This window comes from Pituophis catenifer, unplaced genomic scaffold (assembly GCF_029215685.1).
Source record: "Pituophis catenifer annectens isolate HBS135680 unplaced genomic scaffold, rPitCat1.0.hap2 SCAF_1, whole genome shotgun sequence".
NCBI lineage: Eukaryota > Metazoa > Chordata > Lepidosauria > Squamata > Colubridae > Pituophis > Pituophis catenifer.
The window spans coordinates 7,336,822-7,358,845 of record NW_027256881.1 but is presented as its reverse complement, the minus strand read 5'-3'; the positions used below and the strand labels follow the sequence as shown (position 1 = coordinate 7,358,845).

At 39.8% G+C, this 22,024-nt stretch overlaps 1 protein-coding gene across 1 annotated transcript in view; it reads left to right on the top strand.

Moving 5' to 3' along the window:
- Nucleotides 1-22,024, top strand: part of NF1 (neurofibromin 1) — a 246,119-nt gene that overhangs the window by 4,869 nt on the left and 219,226 nt on the right. The window contains exons 2-4 of the mRNA XM_070932037.1: nt 9,292-9,435; nt 11,335-11,418; nt 20,008-20,198. Coding sequence (XP_070788138.1) covers nt 9,292-9,435; nt 11,335-11,418; nt 20,008-20,198 — 419 coding nt within the window. The remainder of the gene's footprint in view (nt 1-9,291; nt 9,436-11,334; nt 11,419-20,007; nt 20,199-22,024) is intronic.

Sequence of the window (22,024 nt, the reverse complement as noted above, 5' to 3'; positions counted from 1 at the left end):
AAATTATTCAGACAAGATAGAACACTAATAGGGCATGGTTTATTTATTTAACTATCTGCAGCAGTCAAAATTAAATGTAATAATGCTCTGGATAATATAGATGTATTTTGTAAGTGTAATGTAACACTTTTAAGCTAAGTCATGGTTTAATATATCAGTTACCTGTTACCCAAGTAACAAATCATTATAAATCATGTATAGTAGCTTATTTCTGACATGACACAAAGCATATTATGACATTACACTATGTGAATCCATTCTCTTACTGACTGAGCAATCCAACCTTTTTTCCCCCCAACATTAATTCTTGTTAAAATGGGAATTGTTCCTGTGAATATGGAAGAAGAAACAATACAGCTTTTCTGAGTGATGATATAGATTCAATTGTTTAATTACAGACCCTGTGAAATGATTGGGGAGCAAGATGTTTTTACCGCCTTTGTTTATAATAGATTGGTTTAATTGTTGCTCATTTGGAAAATAGGCTTAAATTGACATTTTTTAAAAAAAATAATAGCCTTTTGCTCTAGATGTTCTAATGAAATGTACATTGTGTACAATGGTAGTTTATGACTATTGAGGTTGTCTTTGGAAGTACCTCCTTGTTGCTTCCCCCAAATTAAAAATCTGATTTGCTTGTGTTTTGTAACAACAATGAGAATATTTAGAGGCCACTCTTATTTGCTCAATGAATTTTTATGCCACTGTTCGGTGTGAAGGTACAGTCAATGGGAACAAGACATTCCCTATTCATAGGTTTGCTATAAAAAAAAAACAGAACACAAAAGGGGAAAAAAGGATGGGAAAGATGAAAAATATCAGTTCTAGGCACAAATTTTCAAAGTGAAATAAACTTTGTATTGCACAGCTAAAAAACATTGAGGGAGAGTTCAATAGAATAGGACTTTTAGCTGAGCAGAGGGAATGGCTGGTTTGTTCAATGTCTGTCTTCTGAATTCTGCTAGAAGGACTTGAGGCTTGTCTTTCTGAGAGGTAAAATCTATGCTCCCAAGTTGGGTTGCAAAATGCCAGAATTTTTAACTTGTCTAATGATCAACATAATTGGGGTTTGTTTGTTTGCCAGATTCCAATTTTCTGGCTTACCTGATCTTCAACCGTTTAGGGTTATGTTTCTCCCTCATTTCTAAGTGACATAAAAATTAAATCTCTGAGCCTAATTTTAAGCAGGAAGGATTTTGTAGACTCTGTATGTATAGCAGTTTAGAAAGCATTTCTACTTCATTTCTAGGAATAATTAATAAAATACGTCTTTCCTTTGGAGTTTAAAAATGAATTGGTCAGCATTTCTTGGCCTAAATGTATATTCCAGATTTCATATTTCTTGCTCGTCTTGAAGAGGAAGGCCCATTCTTAGCATCCAGAGTTACATTTAGCCCTTGGAAACCTTAGATGAAGCTATCTGTGATCTCCAGAGTTTACCAAATTACTGTTTTTGATACGATAGAAAGTCAATATTATGAACATTATTAACTATATTGCTAGAATATAACCATGTTGCCTATATTTAATTGTAGTTCAGTTAAAAATAAATGAAATCAAATGTATCATTTGTTCTGGTCCCGCATCTGTTTTTGAAATGCGGTACCTGCTGGTTGATCCAACATTGCTTGTTGATCTGAAATCCAATCAGAATTTCATCAAAAATATTTTACATACTTGATTTAGAAGTAACTCTCTCCCAGAGCCCCCCTTTTCTGGTACTGAGTTTTGGGTGAAAATTACCCAGATGTTTAGTTTTTGTAGGAACATTTGTAAATAGGTGATTTTACGTGTTTATAGGGTGTTCAGTATCTCAACATGTTGAGTCAATGAACTTGAGCATCTTGTTTTAACAAAATATGTATTATTCATTAGTTTTGTATCCCATCTTTATTACTTTGTCAGTTATTCAAGATGGTGAACATACATAATATTCCTTCCTTCTCTTATTTTCCCCACAACAACAACCTTATGAATTGGTTGGGCTAAGATAGTGTGACTGGCCGAAAGTTACCCAGCTGTTTTTCATGCCTAAAGCGGGACTAGGATTCAGAGTCTCCTGGTGATTGGCCCAAAGTCACCCAGCTGGCTTTCATGCCTAAGGTGGGACTAGAACTCAGTGTCTCCTGTAGTAGCCACTACACCAAACTTGACTCTATGTTACATTATTGTTGTGTTTTATTGTGTTGTACATACAAAGAACAAACATGCAAAAAAGATGGTCAAGAGTTCTTGTGTACCATCTCCTGATGAAGAAAACAAAACAGAATGACAGAGAGAGGGGTAGAGAGCAGCACAGTTTAAGAAATTATGCAGGGTTCTCTGAAATTCTGGCTTATAGTTTTATCTGAATGCAATTAGTTTGCCTCATCTGTCTTATTTGTAATATATATCTGTGGAGGCGCAATAGTGCTTATGGTTTGCAGGCAAACAGGCCCCAGGTGTAATCTCTGACCTTTTCATGTTTTTTTTTTCCTAAAGCCATGATTAAGAAGAAAGTCATTTGTCAGAACTTTTGAAGGCTGGTTAAATCAGGTCATCTGGTTCAGATGGACAAAGGTGTGTCTTGGTATAAGGAACATGTGCTAGCTAATCTACAAAAAATGGCAATTTAACTATAGGTAGTCTTAGACTCACAACTATTTGTTTAGCAGCCATTCAAAGTTACAATGTCACTGAAAAAAGTGACTTACAAGCAGTTCTCACATTTATGACTGTTGCAGCATCCCCATGGTCATTTTTGATCAACATTTGGCAACTGGCATGTATTTATGATGATTGCAGCATTGTGGAGTCACATGATTGCCATTTGTGACATTCACAGCTGGCTTCCAACAAACAAAGTCAATGAGGGACACTTAACAACTGTGGCAAAAAAAAGTTGTAAAGTTGAATGTGACTCCCTTAACAACAACCATCTTGCTTAGCAGTGGAAATTCTGCTCTCAACTGTGATCGTAAGTTGGGCTGTAGATAGCTGGATTGGCATGGTTGTGGTTTAATAAAATGATATGTGGGTGACTTGGGAGAAAAACTGAGATTTCCTAGTAGAATTTATAGGTGGTAGAGGAAAACTATTTCTCCTGGCCCATATAAATATGCATATCGGTGAAACAGGAGTGTTAGCTGAGTTGATCGTTGACTGTCTAACTAAAATTATGCCACAATCGAGGTAGTCCTCGATTTACGACCAAAATTGAGGCCACAATGTATGTTACTAAGCAAGACATTTGTTAAGTGAGTTTTGCCCCATTTTACAATCTTTCTCACCACAGTTGTTAAATGAATCACTGCACTTGTTAAGTTAGTAACATGGTTGTAAAGTGAGCCTACCTTCCCCACTGACTTTGCTTGTTATAATGTTGCAAAAGGAGATCACATAACCCTGGAACACTGCAACTGTCATAACTATGAGTCAATTGCCAAGTGTTTGAATTTTGTTCATGTGACCATGAGGAGGCTGCAATGGCTGTAAGGGTGAAAAATGGTCATAAGTCACTTTTTTCAGTGACGTCGTAACTTTGAATAGTCACTAACAGTCCTTGTTGTAAGTCAAGGACTGCCTGTACTTCTGAGACTTAACAGTTGAACATAATTGCTTTGTTCAATGGCACAGAGTTCCTGTGTGTAGACTCAAATATTCAGAATGTTTGTTAAGGAGTGAGAGGAAAGTAATGCCACAAGGTTCCTGCCACTAAAAAGCATCCATATTTCCTGTCAAATATGTTTTGTGTGTGCATGCTAAGTACAGCTTCATGGGTCATATATTGCTCTGATCCAAAACTGTTGACTTTAATCCAAAATCCAACTTCCTCAAAGTGGACTTTTCAAAAGAATTTTATTACAGAGTTGGAGGTTACTTATAACCAACTGACTGGTACATGACGCATAAGGGAAATGATTGGTCTGTGACCTTTTTAAGAATGTGTGGATGTAGCTTGGAACAAGGTGACTAGTGTTCATGGAAGAGGATTAGTGTCTTGGGTCTGTGGCAGGGTGGATAAAAATCAATGATTTTTTTTAAAAAAAATCAAAAAATCGGATTTTTTTTATTTAAATCGGATTTTTTTATTTAAATCAGATTTTTTTGATTTTTATTGAATTTATTTTAATAAAAAACTTTTGGGGTAAAAATCTATCTTAAGATAGTTTTCTATTTAAGATACATAAATAATTTAGTTTATTCAGCATGAAATGGAGCTTAGTTATGTAGCATGAGGCTGTATATTCTGCAACACTGGGACTATCGGTGAGTCAACAGTGGGTCAAAGGAGTAGCAGAGATGACAGTTGCTCTTTAAAAATTATGATTTAAATCGAGTTGATTCAAATCAAGTCTTTTTACTAGTGATTTAAATCATGATTTAAATCATGATTTAAATCGACTCGATTTAAATCAAATCCACCCTGGTCTGTGGAACCATTACATATCTTTACTACCACGAAGTTTACTCCAAACTTCGAATTTTGACACACGAGGTTCATAGAGAATTCTTTCGTGAATCACAGGATTGGATTTTTTTTAAAAAAACTGAACAGTTCTACAATTTCTTGTATGAAAGATAGATGATGAATATAGCTTGAGTTAAATTTCAGACATTCCAGGTTTGAAAGGTTCTAACAATGATAGTCTCTTTGCTTAGAGGCCACAGAGTGTAGTCTGATTTTATAAAATTTGTTTTGTTTTAGTAGCATGGTGTTTGTGCAAACCCAACCAAATGTAGTTGATTCACTAAACCAGGCCTGAATAATCTGTACATCCATGTAGCGCTCAGTCCACCTTTTGCACTCTCCAAAATTGTGCTCCTGAAATTTGATGGCAAATTGCTCATTTTTGCAACTGTTTTGCTTTTATTTTTACTGATGCAATACTCAAAATCGATGTCTCGAGTCTCTGGCAAGTTAAAAGCAGTTATTTTGAATGAATTGCCTCCCAACATCCCAAAAATAATTTCCAAAAAGGTTGCAGATTTGTTCCTGCCCATGTGGGCTCTGGAGCCTTCCTGTTCCCCAAGAGAACAGGAAAAAAAATGTACAGCTGAAGAAAAAATATCACTATCTTTGTATTAAACCATGGTAAAAATGTAAAAGAGAATCTGGAATTGAGATTTGGCTGTGTGTACTCTTTGGAGCTGTGGAAGTCCCAAAGGTGTTGCAGATTGGCTGTTTATGTCATTAAGGTCACAATTTTTTGCTTTCTTGCACTAAATTATAGTTTTGGTTTAAGCCTCCATTTAATTTTCAAACTGTGGTTTTAAGGGAGGTTATAGCAAACAAACTGTAATTTGAAATTTGCTTACCTAAGTTTCAGTTAGGCAAAAACTGAAATTAAAACCTTGCGAAGTCTCTTCATGGTTATGATCATAGGGAAGACAGGAGTGCTTCTATATAAGTTTAAGGTCTTCCTGGACTCATTTCTTATACAGGTAGTCCTCGACTTACAACAGTTCATTTAGTGACCAAAGTTACAACAGCACTGAAAAATGTGACTTCTCACTGTTTTTCAAAGTTACGACCTTTGCAGTATCCCCATGATCCTGTGATCAAAATTCAGGTGCTTAGCAATTGGTTCATATTTATGACGGTTGCAGTGTCCCTGGGTCACGTGATCCCCTTTTGCAAACTTCTGACAAGCAAAGACAATGGGGAAGTCAGATTCACTTAATTGGGTTACTAACTTAACAACTGCAGTGATTCGCTTAACAACTGTAGCAAGAAAGGTAATAAAATGGGGCAAAACTCACTTAACAAATGTCTCATTTAACAACCGACATGTTGGGCTCAATTGTGGTTGTAAGTCGAGGACTACCTGTACTGAATTGGGCCACAAAGCTTCAGGGGCTTGTGGGCCATCTGCGATTCAGTGGCATCTCTTCATCATCTTTGAGGTTGGGTAATTTTAGATTGAAATGCCCTCTTTTTCTCTGCATCTTGAATTTTGCAACAGATTCACCGTTTAGGTGCAGGATTTGAGATGTAGAACAAGGATGTGTTGGCCTGGAGATAGCAGCCATAAGCAGTTTCTGCATCTTTCCAAACTAGCAGAACTTGAGAAAAACAAATTTTGCGTCACCAGGTAGTTTTCCAGGAATATGTTAAATGCACCATCCTCATCCTGCACTGAATTCATGAACTCTTTGAACATTTTCCCTTAAAAACAGTCAAGGATGCTACCACTCGTCTGGAGATCTTTTAGAGAACATTTACTGTCATCCTTACTCCTAGTACACAGTTATGGAGATATATGACTATTCCCAATAGAAAATCAGGAGAGGAATGTAGGAGTTGTATGTTTTCCATTCCTTTCTGCACATAAGATGGTGAATATATCACTAGGGGATATGGGGTAAGGTAAATTAACATTCAGTTTCAGTACATGTGTTCCTTGACTTCAAACAGTCCATTTAGTGACCGTTCGTAGTTACAATGGTACTGAAAAAAAATATTTTATGATCATTTTTCACACTTATGACTGTTGCAGCATCCCCTTGGTCACGCGATCAAAATTCAGATGCTTGGCAACTGACTCATATTTATGACGGTTGCAGTGTCCCCTGGGTCATGTGATCCCATTTTGCGACCTTCTGACAAGCAAAGTCAATGGGGAAGCCAGATTCACTTAACAACTGTGTTACTAACTTAACAAACGTGGCAAGAAAGGTCAAAATGGGGAAACTCATTTTACAAATGTCTCATTTAGCAACAGAAATGTTTGGCTCAATTGTGGTTGTAAGTCGAGGACTACCTATATTGCTTTACGCTCAAGAGACAGAAGGTGGAAAGCCAAGGCCGCCTGCAATCTTGCTGCAGGTGAATAAGAATTTCATATCCAGTAAGCCCAGTGCAAAAATTTTCAAAACATTAATGATGATTGGTTACTTCCACAGCAGACAAGAAATCAGATTTTCTTCAACTTGGTATTTCCAGGTGTGTTAGACCAGGGGTCTCCAATCTTGGCAACTTTAAGATTTGTGGATTTCAACTCCCAGAGTTCCTCAACCAGCTTTGCTGGCTGAGGAACTCTGGGAGTTGAAGTCCACAAGTCTTAAAGTTGCCAAAGTTGGAGACCCCTGTGTTAGACTACAGGTGCCAACTCCCCCTTGGCTAGTATGTTGACATGCTACATCTTAGAAGTTTTTATTTTTAGTATGTTTACATGACAGCTCATCTATGGAAGGCAGCAAAGAAGAGAAAACAAAATCAATTTCCCAATCCATTTAATTAGGTTGAAACCCATAAAGAATCACATTAACAACATGTCAAGGGCAGCTGCATCCAAGTCAGAATTCCATTAACACTCTGGCCCCACCCTGAGAAAGTCTTCTCAGTCTTCAGGAAGGCCAGCATGGGAGAGGGGTGGGTGGGAGAGGGCAGGATGGTAACAAGACAGGTAGCACAATGCAGGTAGTCCTCAACTTATGACCAAAATTGAGCCCAAAATTTATGTTGCTAAGTGAGAATGTTATTAAGTGAGTTTTGTCCCTTTTTTCTCGCCACATTTATTAAGTGAATCACTGCAGTTGCTCAGTTAATAACATGGTTATTAAGTGAATCTGGCTTCCCCATTGACTTCGCTTGTCAGAAAGTTGCAAAAGGTGATCACTGCTGGGGCATAGAAGTGGTCATAATTATGAACCAGTTGCCATCATAAATGTGACTCAGTTGTCAAGCATCGAAATGTAAGTCAAATGACCATGGGGATGCTGCAGTGGTTATAAGTGTGAAAAATGGTCATATCTCACTTTTTTTAGCGCTGTTGTAGCTTCAAACGGTCACTAAGCAAACTATTGTAAGTTGAGGACTACCTGTAGAGAACAATGTTTCCTGGAACCCACTATGTGACATTCTTCACTGATAGGATCCGAAGCTTGCTCATTCATCTGGGATAGGCAGTAACTACCATTGTGACTCTAGAAGGACCCTAGATTGCATACTAACTCTCTGAGAGTACTACTCCATCCAGAGTCGGTGATGGAAAAATACTAGTTATAAATTCCACAGTTATTTAGTCTTGTCAAGGTTGAGCTGAAGTCAATTTTTCCCCATCCAGAACCCAAATATTTGGGCATTGGGAAAGCATTTAGATGGGATCATTTAGTGACCTGCGGCAGAGATAGTAATGATACCTAACCTGATGTTAATGGGTTATGTCACCCAATAGCATCATATAGATCAGTGGCCCCCAATCTTTTGGGCACCAGGAATTGGTTCCATGGAGAGAGGTTTTTCCGTGGACCAGAGGGGGCGTGGTTTCACATGCTGCTTGCATCTCGCAGATGGGGCTTTGCCTGTTTGCGCAGACTGGCTGCTGGCTTGCTGTGCCCCTGTGCCGGTCCGTGAGTTCGGAACCCCTGAGGTAGACGATAAATAGAGGTGGGAAAGAGTAGAATCCTGTGAAATTGATAAGGTACATGGAACTTGTTGGTTGTCCACTTCTACTGTATATATTTGTTCAAAAGTCCCATTGAGTCCAATAAGCTTATTTTTCGGTGGGAGTTAAATATTAGATATATTTAAATCAAGGTTCTTCATTTTATTTTTTTTAAAAATAGTCATTGGTTACTAAAGTAAATCTTGGAGTGGTTGTGGTTCCCTGCCACTATGTTAGATTATAATTTAACTGTTGTCTGGCTGTGACAAAGGGGTCAAATATTCATTAGAATTGCCTTTACTCTTAAGAGAAATCGGTATAGCAGTCCTTGGTGGGACTCCAAAGATGGTGGGGAGACCTGGGACTTGCTTGTTCAGAGCTGTGATAATTTAAATAAAAGTTAAACCATGTTAATTTAAAACAAAAATAAAATGTCTTTGAAGTTGAAATTGATTTTTGGTGCAATGTGGAAATGTCTGTTTTGTTTCTGGCCAGTCTGGAAGTGATTACTGCTGCCTTCTTCTGAGATGCTTTGATTTTTACAAAATTTTAAGAAAATGAAAATGGTGGTGACAGTCAGAAAATGCTGGTTGTTGATCTATTATGCATTTATTTTATTGATAGATTGGTTTGATTTTTTATCCTGCCCTTATTACTTTGTAAGTAACTCAGAGCAGTGAACTTACATAATACTCCTTCCTTTTCCTATTTTCCCCACGAAAAACCCTCTGAAATGGGTTGGCCCAAAGTCACCCATCCGGCTTTCATGCCTAAGGCAGGACTAGAACTCTCAGTCTCCTGGTTTCTAGGACAGCACCTTAGACATTAGGCCAAACTGGCTCTCTAATCCTTGCATAATAAACACTACTATACTGTAAATTTTCTTCTGTATAACAGTTTTTCAAACTTCCTTTTATTACAGCTTCCGATCAAAACCAGCCAGCAGAATACTCACACCAAAGTCAGCACGGAACATAACAAGGAATGTCTCATCAACATTTCCAAGTATAAGTTCTCTCTGGTTATCAGTGGCCTCACAAATATCTTAAAAAATGTTAACAACATGGTAAGTGATGTTTTCTCATTGACTTAGTCTTCTTTTGATGTGGAGCAACAGAAAGATTTTTTTTTAAGTCTACATAGGTAGATAAATATCTATTGTGTTGTTCTATCTTTAACGAGAATTGGATGCCTATTATAATTTGCAGCTCTGAGAAAATACAACACATTCATTTCCTATCTGTAAAGTTATATGACAAAGATCCCCCCCACCCATCAAGACAAGTTAAATACAGATCAATTCTATCCTTAGTAAAACCAGGATAAATCACATTGTTCATATCTGTATAATGGAACTTTACATAAAGCAAAAAAGCAAAAAACCCATTAAGTGTAATTTTACATAAAACATTGGAGTCCTGAAGTGTACATGACATAGAATAAGATGGCTGCGATTTGTGATTAAAACCAGTGGAAATGGTTATTTGATGTATTATTATTATTATTATTTAAACATTTTATTAGATTATAGAATAAGATACAAAAATACAAAGCAAATAGAAAAACACAGTGAGGTGGGGGGGAGAGGAAAGAGAAATGGGGAGGGAAAAAAGAAGAAAAAAATTGTTGATTTCCGACTCCTCTGTTGCAGTAAAATAAAGAATTAACATCGAACCTCAACTTTTTACTTTTCCATAATAATATAAACTAGTCATTTCTACAAAAACAAATCCGTGTAATCAGTAAAACCCAAAATCAAAGTTTCATTTTTTTTCCCACCTCAAGCACGAAGTCCAGAAGCGGTCTCCATGTGGCAACAAAAAAGTACTTTTCTTTGATCAAAACAGTCAATTTAGGCATTTCTGCCAACTTCATCAGCTTCTATAGCCTTGGTGGAAAAATGGTTAAATATTTGATTCTGTAACTAGTGTTTCTTTTGGGAAAAGAACTGCTTGTGTATATGATATATGTGTCTTATTTTGTCCTCCTGTCTCTGTCCATTCCTGAAGAAAAATACTTGATTTTAACTGAAATTAGGGTCTTCTTGCTGGGAACAGTAGGCCTCTCTAGACTTTGGCATTTAATGTTAGGGGAATAATAGCACCATGTTTTGAAGGTTACATAAGGATCTAGTGTGTGTTAGTTTGTCGGAGGATTGGAATGGGACAGGACAGAAGAGAAACCATAATATGCTCTCGAAAAGAAATAACATTTAAAGGCTACAGGCCCATCTGTATTGTAACTTCTGTAATCTCGCATCTCATAATAAGTTTCTAACACCCCCTCATTAGGAAACTTCCTGGATAACCAGAAGAATTTTATGTAAAACTGGCAGACAAAGATGCTAAAACAACACAAAGTTGTCATTAAATTTTCTTTCGCAGTCTGCAGAAATTGTACTTTGGGATTGGTTACTGATTATTGTGTAGAGGATAGATTGTTCTTACTTTATTTTGCTTTATATTTTATCTTATTGTTTTTATTGTGTTACGTTTGGAGGATCTATGAAGTGTAATAAAGTTGCTTGTTCAAAAGCTATAGAGCAGGGGTGTCAAACTCAAGGCCCGTGGGCCATATCCAGCCCGTGGAGTGCTTAAATCTAGCCCGCAGGGCCACCCTGGGAACACCGAAGGACCGGCCCATGGTGCCTCTGCCGGCGAAAACAGAGCTCAGGTGAGCTCCGTTTTCGCTGGCAGAGGGTTGCAGGAGGCCATCGCAGCCTCCCGGGCTCCGTTTTCGCTGGCAGAGGCACTGCGGGCCACCACAGACGCCCCCGACATGAGTGACATCGAGTGGCCATGTTCATCTGGCCCCCAAGGTCAAACACAACCCTGATGCGGCCCTTAATGAAATAGAGGGTATCAGGGAAATTATGTTCTTTTCGAAGTAGCATGCTGATCAGGTGGGTGACAGTATAAGTCAACTTGGTTACCAAAATCTTTTAATGTTTTTTTTTTTCTTATAGAGAATATTTAGTGAAGCTGCTGAAAAGAACTTGTATCTTTCTCAGTTGATTATTTTGGATACACTGGAAAAGTGTCTCGCTGGGGTGAGTAGCCTGTTTAATTTTCTTAACAAAATTTTTACATAGACACCAGTTAGCTTATGCAAATAATATTTTTTTATTGTTTGAGTACAGCATTGGCCAACTAGGTGCCCTCCAGATATGTTTGGCTGTGACTTCTAAAGTGCATTTCTGTGAATGCTGAGAATTGTAATTGAATTGTGGGAATTCTGAGAATTGTAGCTGAACAAATCCGGAGGTTACTTTTAGTAACTTGCAATCTTGTTGCGTTGTTGCTTTCCTGAAGTTGAAGTACAAAGTTGCTTGTAAAAAGTGAGGATTTTACAATATGGAACAAAAATCTGTTAAATAAATAAACAAATCTGCTATATACCTCAGCTTAGTTGTGAAGCATTGTGGATTTATTTTCAGTGTCTGTGTGGCTCGGCTCTACATGGGTTTTCTTATGCCCTTTAAATTGAATAATTTTTTCCTTTGTGTGTGTGTGTGTGTGTGTAAATTGGGAATCGACACTTCAAGCCTCTGATATGCCCCAGATGGATACAAAAAAATTACACTTGACTAGTATTAGAGAAACTTCGAACTGACAATGCTCCCAGATAGTATTACCAAAATTTATTTGAATTGTAGCTGCCTGTGCTGACAGAGCGTGATAGGCATTGTAATACGGTAGTCCTTGAATTGCAACCATTGGTTTAGCAACTGTTCTAATTTACAGTGGCACTGAAAAAAGTGACTTACAATGGTCCTCACACATATAACTGTTGCAGCATCTCCACAGTCACATGATCACAATTCAGGGTGCATGACAACGGGCATGTACCATGTTTTCCCCAAAATAAGACCCTGTCTTATATTTTTTTGAACCCTGAAATAAGCGCTTGGCCTTATTGCCATGCACTCAAAAGCCCGATTGGGCTTATTATCAGGGGATGTCTTATTTGGGGGAAACGGTATTTGTGATGGTTGCAGAGTCATGTGATTGCAATTTTTGATCTCCTTGGCCAGTTTCCGACAAAGTCAGTGGGGGCAGCTGCATTTGCTTAATGACCTCATGATTCACTTAACAATTAGATGATTCACTTCATTGCGGCAAAAAGGTCATAAAATCGGACATGACTTCTTAACAACTACTCTACTTAGTGGTGGAAATTCCAGACCCAATTCTGATTGTAAATCGAGGGTCACGTGTACCGTAGTAACGTATCAGGAGCACTCCAGTGTAGCGATAGCAAAATAAGTTTAGTGTTCCCTTTTGACTTTCTGCTTTTATTTTGGGTTGATTCAGTTCTGCATTATAATCGTGAAACATCTGTCCCATTGCTAAAGATGACTTTTGCAGGTGCTTCTTAGTTTATATTTCTTTGGTTTGTTAAACTTCCAGAGGGAATGTCATCTTGTACTTTCTGGGGGTGGGTGGTGGGTGGAGAATCCAATTTTTATTTGGTTCTGTTCTCGGAGACAGTCAGCTCTCACTCCCCTCACCCCCATCCTTGTTACTTTGGGAATGTCACTCATCGGTTAGTGTCTTGTATGAAACAAACTGTAAAGCTAAACCTGGGCTTTATGAAATTGAAGAGTATGTGTTTATTCCTGAAGGTTTCCTCAATGCAGTTCCAAGTTTAATGTAATCAGATCTTCCATAAGCTGCCTGTGATTCTCCACAAATGGTTTTGAAAGATTGATTTCCAAACCATGGCAGACAAAAGACTCGGGTTATTTGACACTTATATAAACAACATTCTATATTACCTCTTTCTGATCTCATTGTATATATTGGACACAACTTCCCATCATTCCCTTGTGAAGTGAATTCTAGCCCAGCACATCTGGAGCATTCATATTTGGGAAAATGTCTTCCCAGTGGCCCTGAAGATGAGGCACTGAAGAGAACAGATTCAGAGAGGCTGAGTATCACTAATGATTCTTATTGCTTTGCTGCCAAAAATCCAGAATCTGAACCCAAGCCCATCTACCCTCCTTACAGGAACATCACCATTGTCATAAACTACTAGTAGGGAAGGTTATGTAGGTTGGCATGGCTGCATGTCAAAGCACCTGGAGTAGGTTGGTCCAGTTGAGAATATTTGCACATTGACTAAACTGGCAGTAAGAATCAGATGACCTGTATTGGCTCTGTTCTAGCCCAGCACATCTGGAGCTAGAGCTGGGATGTTCAACCTTGGCAACTTTAGGACTTGTGGACTTCAACTCCTAGAATTCCCCAGCCAGAATACTGGGAATTAATAATAATAATAATAATAATAATAATAATAATAATAATAATAATAATAATAGTAATAATAATTTTATTTCTATACCGCCCTTCTCCCGAAGGACTCAGGACGGTGTACAGCCTATTAAAAGCACAAGACAAACATCAATTAAAATAATTTAAAATTATTAAATAATTCAGCTCAATTTAAAACCCCAGAAATTTAAAACACCCAATTTAAAATTATTATGTTGATAGCCCGGCCTGGCGGAACAACAGGGTCTTGAGTGCACAGCTAAATACCCGGAGGTTGGAGATCTTACACATTTCTGGGGGCAGTTCATTCCACAGGGCTGGGGCTCTCACAGAGAAAGCCCTCCCTCTGGGTGTCGCCAGCTGACATAACTTGGCCGATGGCACCCTGAGGAGACCCTCTCTGTGGGAGCAAACTGGCCGGTGGGAGGCTATTGGTGGCAGAAGTCGGTCTTGAAGGTACCCAGGCCCTATGCCAAGGAGCGCTTTAGAGGTGGTGACCAACACCTTGAATCGCACCCGGAAGACCACTGGGAGCCAGTGCAGCTTGCGCAGGAGGGGTGTCATGTGGGCACAACGAGTTGCGCCCATAACCACCCGCACGGCCACATTCTGGACCAGTTGGAACCTCCGAGTGCTCTTCAAGGGGAGCCCCATGTAGAGAGCATTACAATAGTCCAGCCAGGAGGTGACAAGGGTGTGAGTGACCGTGCGCAAGGCGTCCCGGTCCAGAAAGGGCTGCAATTTGTAAACAAATTGAAGTTTACAAGTCTTAAAAGTTGCCAAGGTTGGACACCCTTGGTCTAGAGTTTCTTCTGGGTGTAGGCTCTGCTTTCCTTTTTCCTTTGTGAAGTCTGCTCTTTCTTTACCATCAGGTGACTGCTAAGCCCCACTTTATCCTGATGGTTGCTTCCAGTCTTATGAGGCCAACTAATTTGACACTAAGGAGACCCTGGAAGAATTCATTGTTTCCCACAGATAAAGAAAACAAATCCTTAAACAAAGCTTATTGAAAGCTGAACATTTAGGTATAGAATTTTATACTGAATCCTAGATAGATTTCATTGGCCAGGAAGAACCAAGGAGGTCAGCCAATATTGTTGGACTTGTCCTGAATGACAACTACTTAGAAGTTGTCAAAACCCACAGCTGTGTTAATTACAGAAAATCAAGAAAAGAAAAAAGGAAATCAAAACTGCTGATGCAATATTATTCAAACTGAAAGGATGACTATAGTCCAATCTCCATGGAACTGGTTCAGTATATACAGATAGTCCTCTAATTCCAACCATTTGTTTAGTGACCGAAGTTACAATGGAAAAGGTGACTTAACGACCGTTGCAGCATCCCCATGTGATGTGACCATCACATGACCAAAATTCAAAAGCTTGGCAACTGGCATGTATTCATATGCTTGGCAACTCACATGATCACATTTTACAATCCTCTGGTAAGCAAAGTCAATGGGGAAGCCAGATTCATTTAACAACCATGTTACTAACGGAACCACAGTGATTCACTTAACAACTGTGGCAAGAAAGATTGTAAATTGGGGCAAAACTCACTTAATTCACTTGCTTGGCAAAGGAAATTTTGGGCTCAATTTGTGATCATAAGTCAAGAACTACCGGTAATGCCTTTTTTCAAGCCTTCAAAAGTTTGTTGGCAAGTAGTTCTTCACTGTTTCCAGGACAGCCCCGTGGGCCAGATGTAAGCACCCTATGGGCCGGAACCAGCCTGCGGCCCTTGAATTTGACACCCCTGATTTAGAGAATACCTCTTAACACTCACCGGAAGTAGCGAGAGAATAATGAACAAAGTTAGAGGGTTTAGGAAGAAAGTGATTAAAATCAGAAATGCATGTTTATTGGGAAGTGTTTGATGAAGTTGTATTAGCAGTCTTGGGAAATGGCAAGTGTGAAAGACCACCAGATGAGAGACTGTTGTGGCTTTTATTATACGAAAAGCTTAACAAATTTATCTAAATTAACTTATTACATAGCCGTGCTACACTTATATTAATGTCTATACTGCTATGAACAATTCTGTTCTCCTTTGTTGCCCAAGCTCATGACCAAGCCTTGAGCCATTGTTTAGTCATCTTCATGTTAGTTGGCCTCTCTTGCTATTGGATGATGTTCTGACCTGCTGCTGAAGCATTTGGCTTTGTACGGTCCCTCAGTCTGTTACTTTTTTGGGGAGGTGGTGGTTGAAGGAAGGTGCTTTACCAGCAGCTCGGCATAGCTGCCAGCATCTCTTCAGGAGTGCTGAAGTTGAGGGGCTCTGCTTTGCTTTTCAACTCATCTGCAGGCATCCTGAAGACCACATGTCTGCTCTTCCCTCACTGTCAGTTGGTCATTGAGTTGCACGTTATCCTACAGACTACAGGATCCGCACTTTCCTTTCCTCTATTCCCTTTCCCTTTTGCTTCCCCTTCCCCTTTCTTCCCTTTCTCTTTCCCTTCTCCTCCTTTTGCTTTCCCTTTCCCTTCCTTCCCTTTCTCTTTCCCCTTTCTTCCTTTTCCCTTCCTCTTTCTTCCCTTTCCCTTCCCCTCCTTTTGCTTACCCTTCCTCCCCTTCCCCTTTCCCCTTTTTTCCCTTTCTCTTTCCCTTCCCCTCCTTTTGCTTACCCTTCCTCCCCTTCCCCTTTCCTCTTTCTTCCCTTTCTCTTTCCCTTCCTCTTTCTTCCCTTTCCTTTCCCCTCCTTTTGCTTTCCCTTTCCCCTTCCTCTTCCCCTTTCCCTTCCCCTTTCTTCCTTTTCCCTTTTCTTCCTTTTCCCTTTCCTCTTCTCCTCTTCTCCTCTTTCTCTCTCCCTCTCTCCCACACACATCATTTCCCTTTTATAATTGGAAACCAGGTATGGTTCAATGCTCTTTGACTGTCCTTGAACCCCCAGGGGAGAAAAAAGAAAGGGAAGGAAGCACTCCTGCTGGCCACTGCCAGCTTTCCCTTCCACACTACTTAATGACTCACCCAAATATGATGCTGCAAAAGCCCAAATCTGAGTCCTTTGTTTTGTGTTTGGAGCCCTACACATCTTTTCAGAAACCTCAACTCTTTTTCTCAAACCGATGATGATGCTAAATGTATTGCCAACAATTTTGCTTCATTTCTGCTTGGACTGCAATAAGACTTTTTCACCCCTTTCTTTCTGGTGAGTTTTACTTCTGCGGAATGATTCCGCAGAAGTTCCAATTTACTTCTGCGGATGATTCTCTTAACTAGGTTGCTATTTAATTTGGGAGGAGGGGAAGGAGGCCAGGACAGAAAGGGTGCTACCTCTATTCGTAAATAGTGTTGTGAAACTCAATTGCATGTTTCTGTGAAGAACAGAGCAACCTAGCAGGCCCGTTTCTAGTCCTTTAATTGGATTACACTTTTCCACCCGGCTTCAGCCTGGCTCCACCCGGCGTGCTGCAAAGGGCTTGAATTAATTATTTACACTAGAATTTTCAAAGGGGGAAAAAAAAATAAAACCACAGTAAAAGAACCCAAGTGCAAGTAGAATTGATGTGAAGCATTAAATTTCCATAAAAAGGAAGCACTTTGAAAATCTGGGCACGCAGAACCTTAGTCTTCTGCCCAGACTTGGCATTAACTGAGCGTCCCTGGGGAAGGTGTTCTGCTGGGAAGGGGCTGCCATTGAAAAGCCTTTTGTTTGCTTTAGTTACCGTTGACCCGCTCTCTGGCCCTGTAGGGTAGCACCCCCAAGGAGCCGCCTGACACTTTTTTCAGTGTTGTTGTAACTTTGAACGGTCACTAAATGAACGGTTGTAAGTCAAGGACTACCTAACGTTCAACATTGCCTTATTTTAGCCTGCAAATTCGAGGTGAATAAACTTAAATATAAAAATCTGGTGACTGGAGCGGTGTGGTTGCATCGGCGTTGAGCTGATGACAGGTAGTTCTTGACTTATAACCATAATTGAGCCTGGTAATTAAGGTCGTAAATTTGATGGCCATAAAGTGGGTTGTCACATGATCACCCTCAATTTTACAATCTTTTTTAACAGCATTTAAGTTTACAATGGGGCATCTCCTCTCCCCCCCCTCCCCCAAAAATGAACATAAACACCAGTTTCTGGGTCTCACACACACTAATTGTCATGTGACCATGGGGCACTGCAAATGGCCTTAAAGGGAGGCTAGCTGCCATGTGCTGAAAATGCAGTCATGTGACCAATATTAGGCAGATGATGTAACTTTGGAACTGCGTCGTAAGTACTTTTTTGGGAGGCCGGTTGCAACTTCAGGCAGTCGCTAAGCTATCGGTCGTAAGTCGAGGACTATCTGTATTCTCTTGCTTGTCAGTGTGTCTGTCAGTCTTGTTCCCTCCCACAAGAAGCAGAAATGCCTCCAGGCAGACAGATGTTCTAAATCAGGTTGGCAACTATGGTATGGGAACTTTGCAACCTGTGGACTTCAACTCCCAGAATTCCTGGCTGGCTCAGGAATTCTGGGAGTTGAAGTCCACATGTCATTAAGTAGCCATAGTTGCCCACTCCTGTTCTAAATACTATGCTTCATTTTGCTGTTATCCTTTCTGATCAATCTTTTTCCTCTCAAAAGAGATTTCAAAGCTGATTGAAAGAAAGGCACTGTGCAGATAATTTTATCTACTTTGGCCAGCTAGAAAAAAGGATCATAATTTAGGGATACAACCAGCATCTGAAAGGAATTGAGATAACATCTATTTTTAGATCATAGCTTTAAGGATTCCTACAAGCCTAGACAACATTATTAATCCTATGCTGTAAATATATATAGAAGTCACTATTGCTTTCACATAAGATGTTACACCCCTTAGTTTAACTATGTTTTGTTTTAGCACAGTAGTCTGGTTCACATAGCATGCTAAGGAAGTGAATGAGTGTTCATGGGGGTTGCTCAAATCTGGCCCATGGTGCCTCTGGCAGCCAAAACAGGGCGGGGGGGAGGCTGACTCCCCCCTCACCGTTTTCTGCCTGCACAGCCTCCTGCAGCACTCTGCTGGCCAAAATGGGGCGTGGGGGGGGGGCGTAACCCTAACCCCCGCATCCTGTTTTGGCCGGCAGGGTGCTGCAGGAGGCGGCCAGCTCGGCCGGCCCGCAGAGGAGAACTACAATGCTGATCCAGCCCTCAAAGAAATCCAATTTGACAGCCCTGAGCTAGCTGATTCCATTTTAGCTCAGCCTGACTTGCTGTAGAAGAATAGTTCTTATGCAGATAAAGAGAGAAATGCTCAGTTTCCTGTACAGTGGAATGCTGTGTTAAAAGGATCACAGTGTCTTGTCTTGTCTTGTTTTGCTTTCCTCAGCCGTCTTAGGAATTTCTGAAGAGACAGCATCAATCCCTGCAGCAAATTAGCCTGGCTCTGAGGGTGGCCAGTGTACTGTATTTTTCCACAATTAACTAAGACATTTCCCAATATTTCAGACATAGGGTGGCCTTATTCATATATCATGCTTAATTGGTGCGTGCCGGATGTGGCCAGCACATTGTGTGAATAAAGAAACAAGGTCAGTTGAGCCAGTCAACTAATCTTAATTTAGATTTAGCTTCAGAGAGCTCCAGCTGTGTTTGCAATGAACCCAAAGGTGCTGTTCAAAAGACAACTGGATTTTCTTGGGGTTTTTTTTCCCCCTTGAAAATGTTTTGCTTCACATCCAAGAAGCTTTGTGAAACACTTTAAAGGGGGGAAAAAAACCTCAAGAAAGTCCAGTTGCCTTTTAAACAGCACCTTTGATCTGGATGGTTGAAAATCTCCATACATGTATGTGATTAAAATATTTCTCCCAATCAATGATCCCCCTAGTCTGAAACAGTGTACAATTTGTGCCCAAGTAAGTAAGCAAATGAATTAACTGTGTCAATGAAACAGCTGACTGGAGATTTAAATGACCTCTTCCTAGAATCCTCTCTAGGAACTGTCTCTGTAAGCAATTCCAGTTTTCATCCACTTAACATCCTCATGAGAAGTATTGAGGTTTCATCCTCTTTTGTGGTGTGTGGAAAGGCTGTTAACATGGCTACACCACATGTTTAACAGAGACATTCCCAATTGGGTCCTAGAAGCACACACAGTTGAGGTAAATAACTGGAAGAGTGGAGGTTTTAATCAGCTGTGCTTTTGAACGTTTCTGTAGTTTTCTTACAGAAAAATACTTCAGGGGTCTCCAACCTTGGCAACGCTAAGCCTGGCGGACTTCAACTCCCAGAATTCCCCAGCCAGCTTTGCTTGAAGTCCACCAGGCTTAAAGTTGCCAAGGTTGGAGACCCCTCAAATACTTGGACGCCTAATGAGTAAAGGACACTTCTTTGGTCTCTGGAGTATCAGAGCAATGGAAAATACCTCAAGGCAATTCCACCTCAACTTTTGTCTTCCAGCAACCCAAAGACACCATGCGGCTGGATGAGACAATGTTGGTCAAGCAACTGTTGCCAGAGATCTGCCATTTCATCCACACCTACCGTGAAGGGAATCAACATGCTACGGAGCTACGCAATTCTGCCTCTGGGGTTCTCTTTTCTCTCAGCTGCAACAATTTTAATGCGGTATTCAGCCGTATCTCTACCAGGTGAGTGCTTGAGGAGGTCTTTACCTCTGGGTCATTCTTAAAAATGTCACTGAAGTTGTGCTGGCACCCTCTGACTGTAGTCAAATAGGATGAAGACTTTGTTGAAGGAAATATTGCTGCCCAAGATAGCCTGTCTCCTGTGCCCTTGTAATCTATTTATAGTATGCTGCTTGCTTGGATTTCCGTTATCAGTGAACGTTTACATTAATTTTGTCATTTGAAAGGGCGCACATGAAGATGGGTAGAAAGAATTGAAAAGTGCAGCAATGAAAACAAGCATAGTTTGATTTTTGTCACAGAGACCATTGATACTTCGATCCCAGTTCTATTCCATACTCTGTATCCTTGAAAAAGTCTTGATAGCCTTTAGGCTTTGTATGGCCCATTCCAAAATTGCACCATTGAGATCTGATGGTCAACAGACACATTTTGGTGTGATTTCTTTTCTCTTTCTAAAATAAAAATGGAAATGCTCCCGAAAGGCCAGCTTAAAAGTCTCCTTCAAATTCGCCCATAGGAATACATTGATTTGCTTAATGATTGCTGCAAAAAGAAATCAAAATAGGGTCTGGTCATATGGGTGTCTCGACTAATGACTGTCATGTGGTTTATGATCAAAATTCCAAGCTCCATGATGATCATAAGTCAAGAACTTCCTGTATTTGAACGCAATAGTAGTTCAATTAGAGGATCCTGACAGACAAGCTTCCTGATTTAAGGAAGACTGCTTTCTTGTATCTTTGTTGATGGTGTTGAGTTGGAGATTATTAATAAAATTGAATATCCACTCTAGAATTCCATTTAAACTATTATTAATATAGAAAATGCACAAACAGGTCTGAAAATTTAGCTGAAAATTATGTGGCAAATTGCCAGCCTCTTAAAATTTATATTTAATACATTAAATAAACTACTGCTGAGAATAGTTCTACACTTACGTTCTTCCTAAAGAAATTTAAAATGGTTGGTGATCGCAAGGCAATCCTTTCTTTCTTTCTTTTTTTTGCATATTTTTTTTTATTTTTATTTCTCATAAACATATTTAATTGTACAGTCTCTTATCCATCATTAATCATTAATCATTGATCATTCATCTTATCCTTTAATTTTCATTTTTATTTGTTCAAGGCTGCTCTTTTACCATTTCCTCTTCTTTGTTTTACCACAACCTTTCCTCTTCTCCTTCTCTCCTCTTCCTTCTTCTGTCCCTTTCTACTTTCTTCATTCCTCCTCTCCTCTCCTCCCCTTCTACTTCCCCTCCCCTTCCTCCCTTTCTAACCCTCTCTCCTACTCTTCTTTCCCCTCCCTTTTCTTCATCTCTTCTATCCCTCTCTCTCCTTTCCTCTCTTCTCTTCTCCCCTCTTTCTCTCTCTAAGGCAATCCTTTCTTTGAAAGTATGCCTATCTGCCTAGGACAGCAAAAAAGGAAATGTTGACTGGGCATCCTAGGTTATAGATATGATGGTGAGAAGCATCCTCACTAGTATTTTCTCTAAAATATAAGCTTTCATGACCAAATGCATCCAAAACTGATGCCACTTGTGGGAAAGCTCCTTCCACATTTTGTATCTACACAATTGGCCATGTTGACCGAAAATTCTGGGAGATGTAGTGTCTAGTGCACCCAAAAGGCATGGGATTAGGCAAAGTTTTTGTGTGGAAATAACGTTCTGGGTAGGAACAGCTTCAGGCCCCAGTCACCACAGTGACAGATCTATGATTAAAAGCTAGGTCAGCTAAACTCTGAAAACCTTTTGTAATGTCTGTTCCAAAGAGTTGTTTCACACATCTAGCTTTGAAGGAAGTGGCCTTTGTCTTTTACACTAA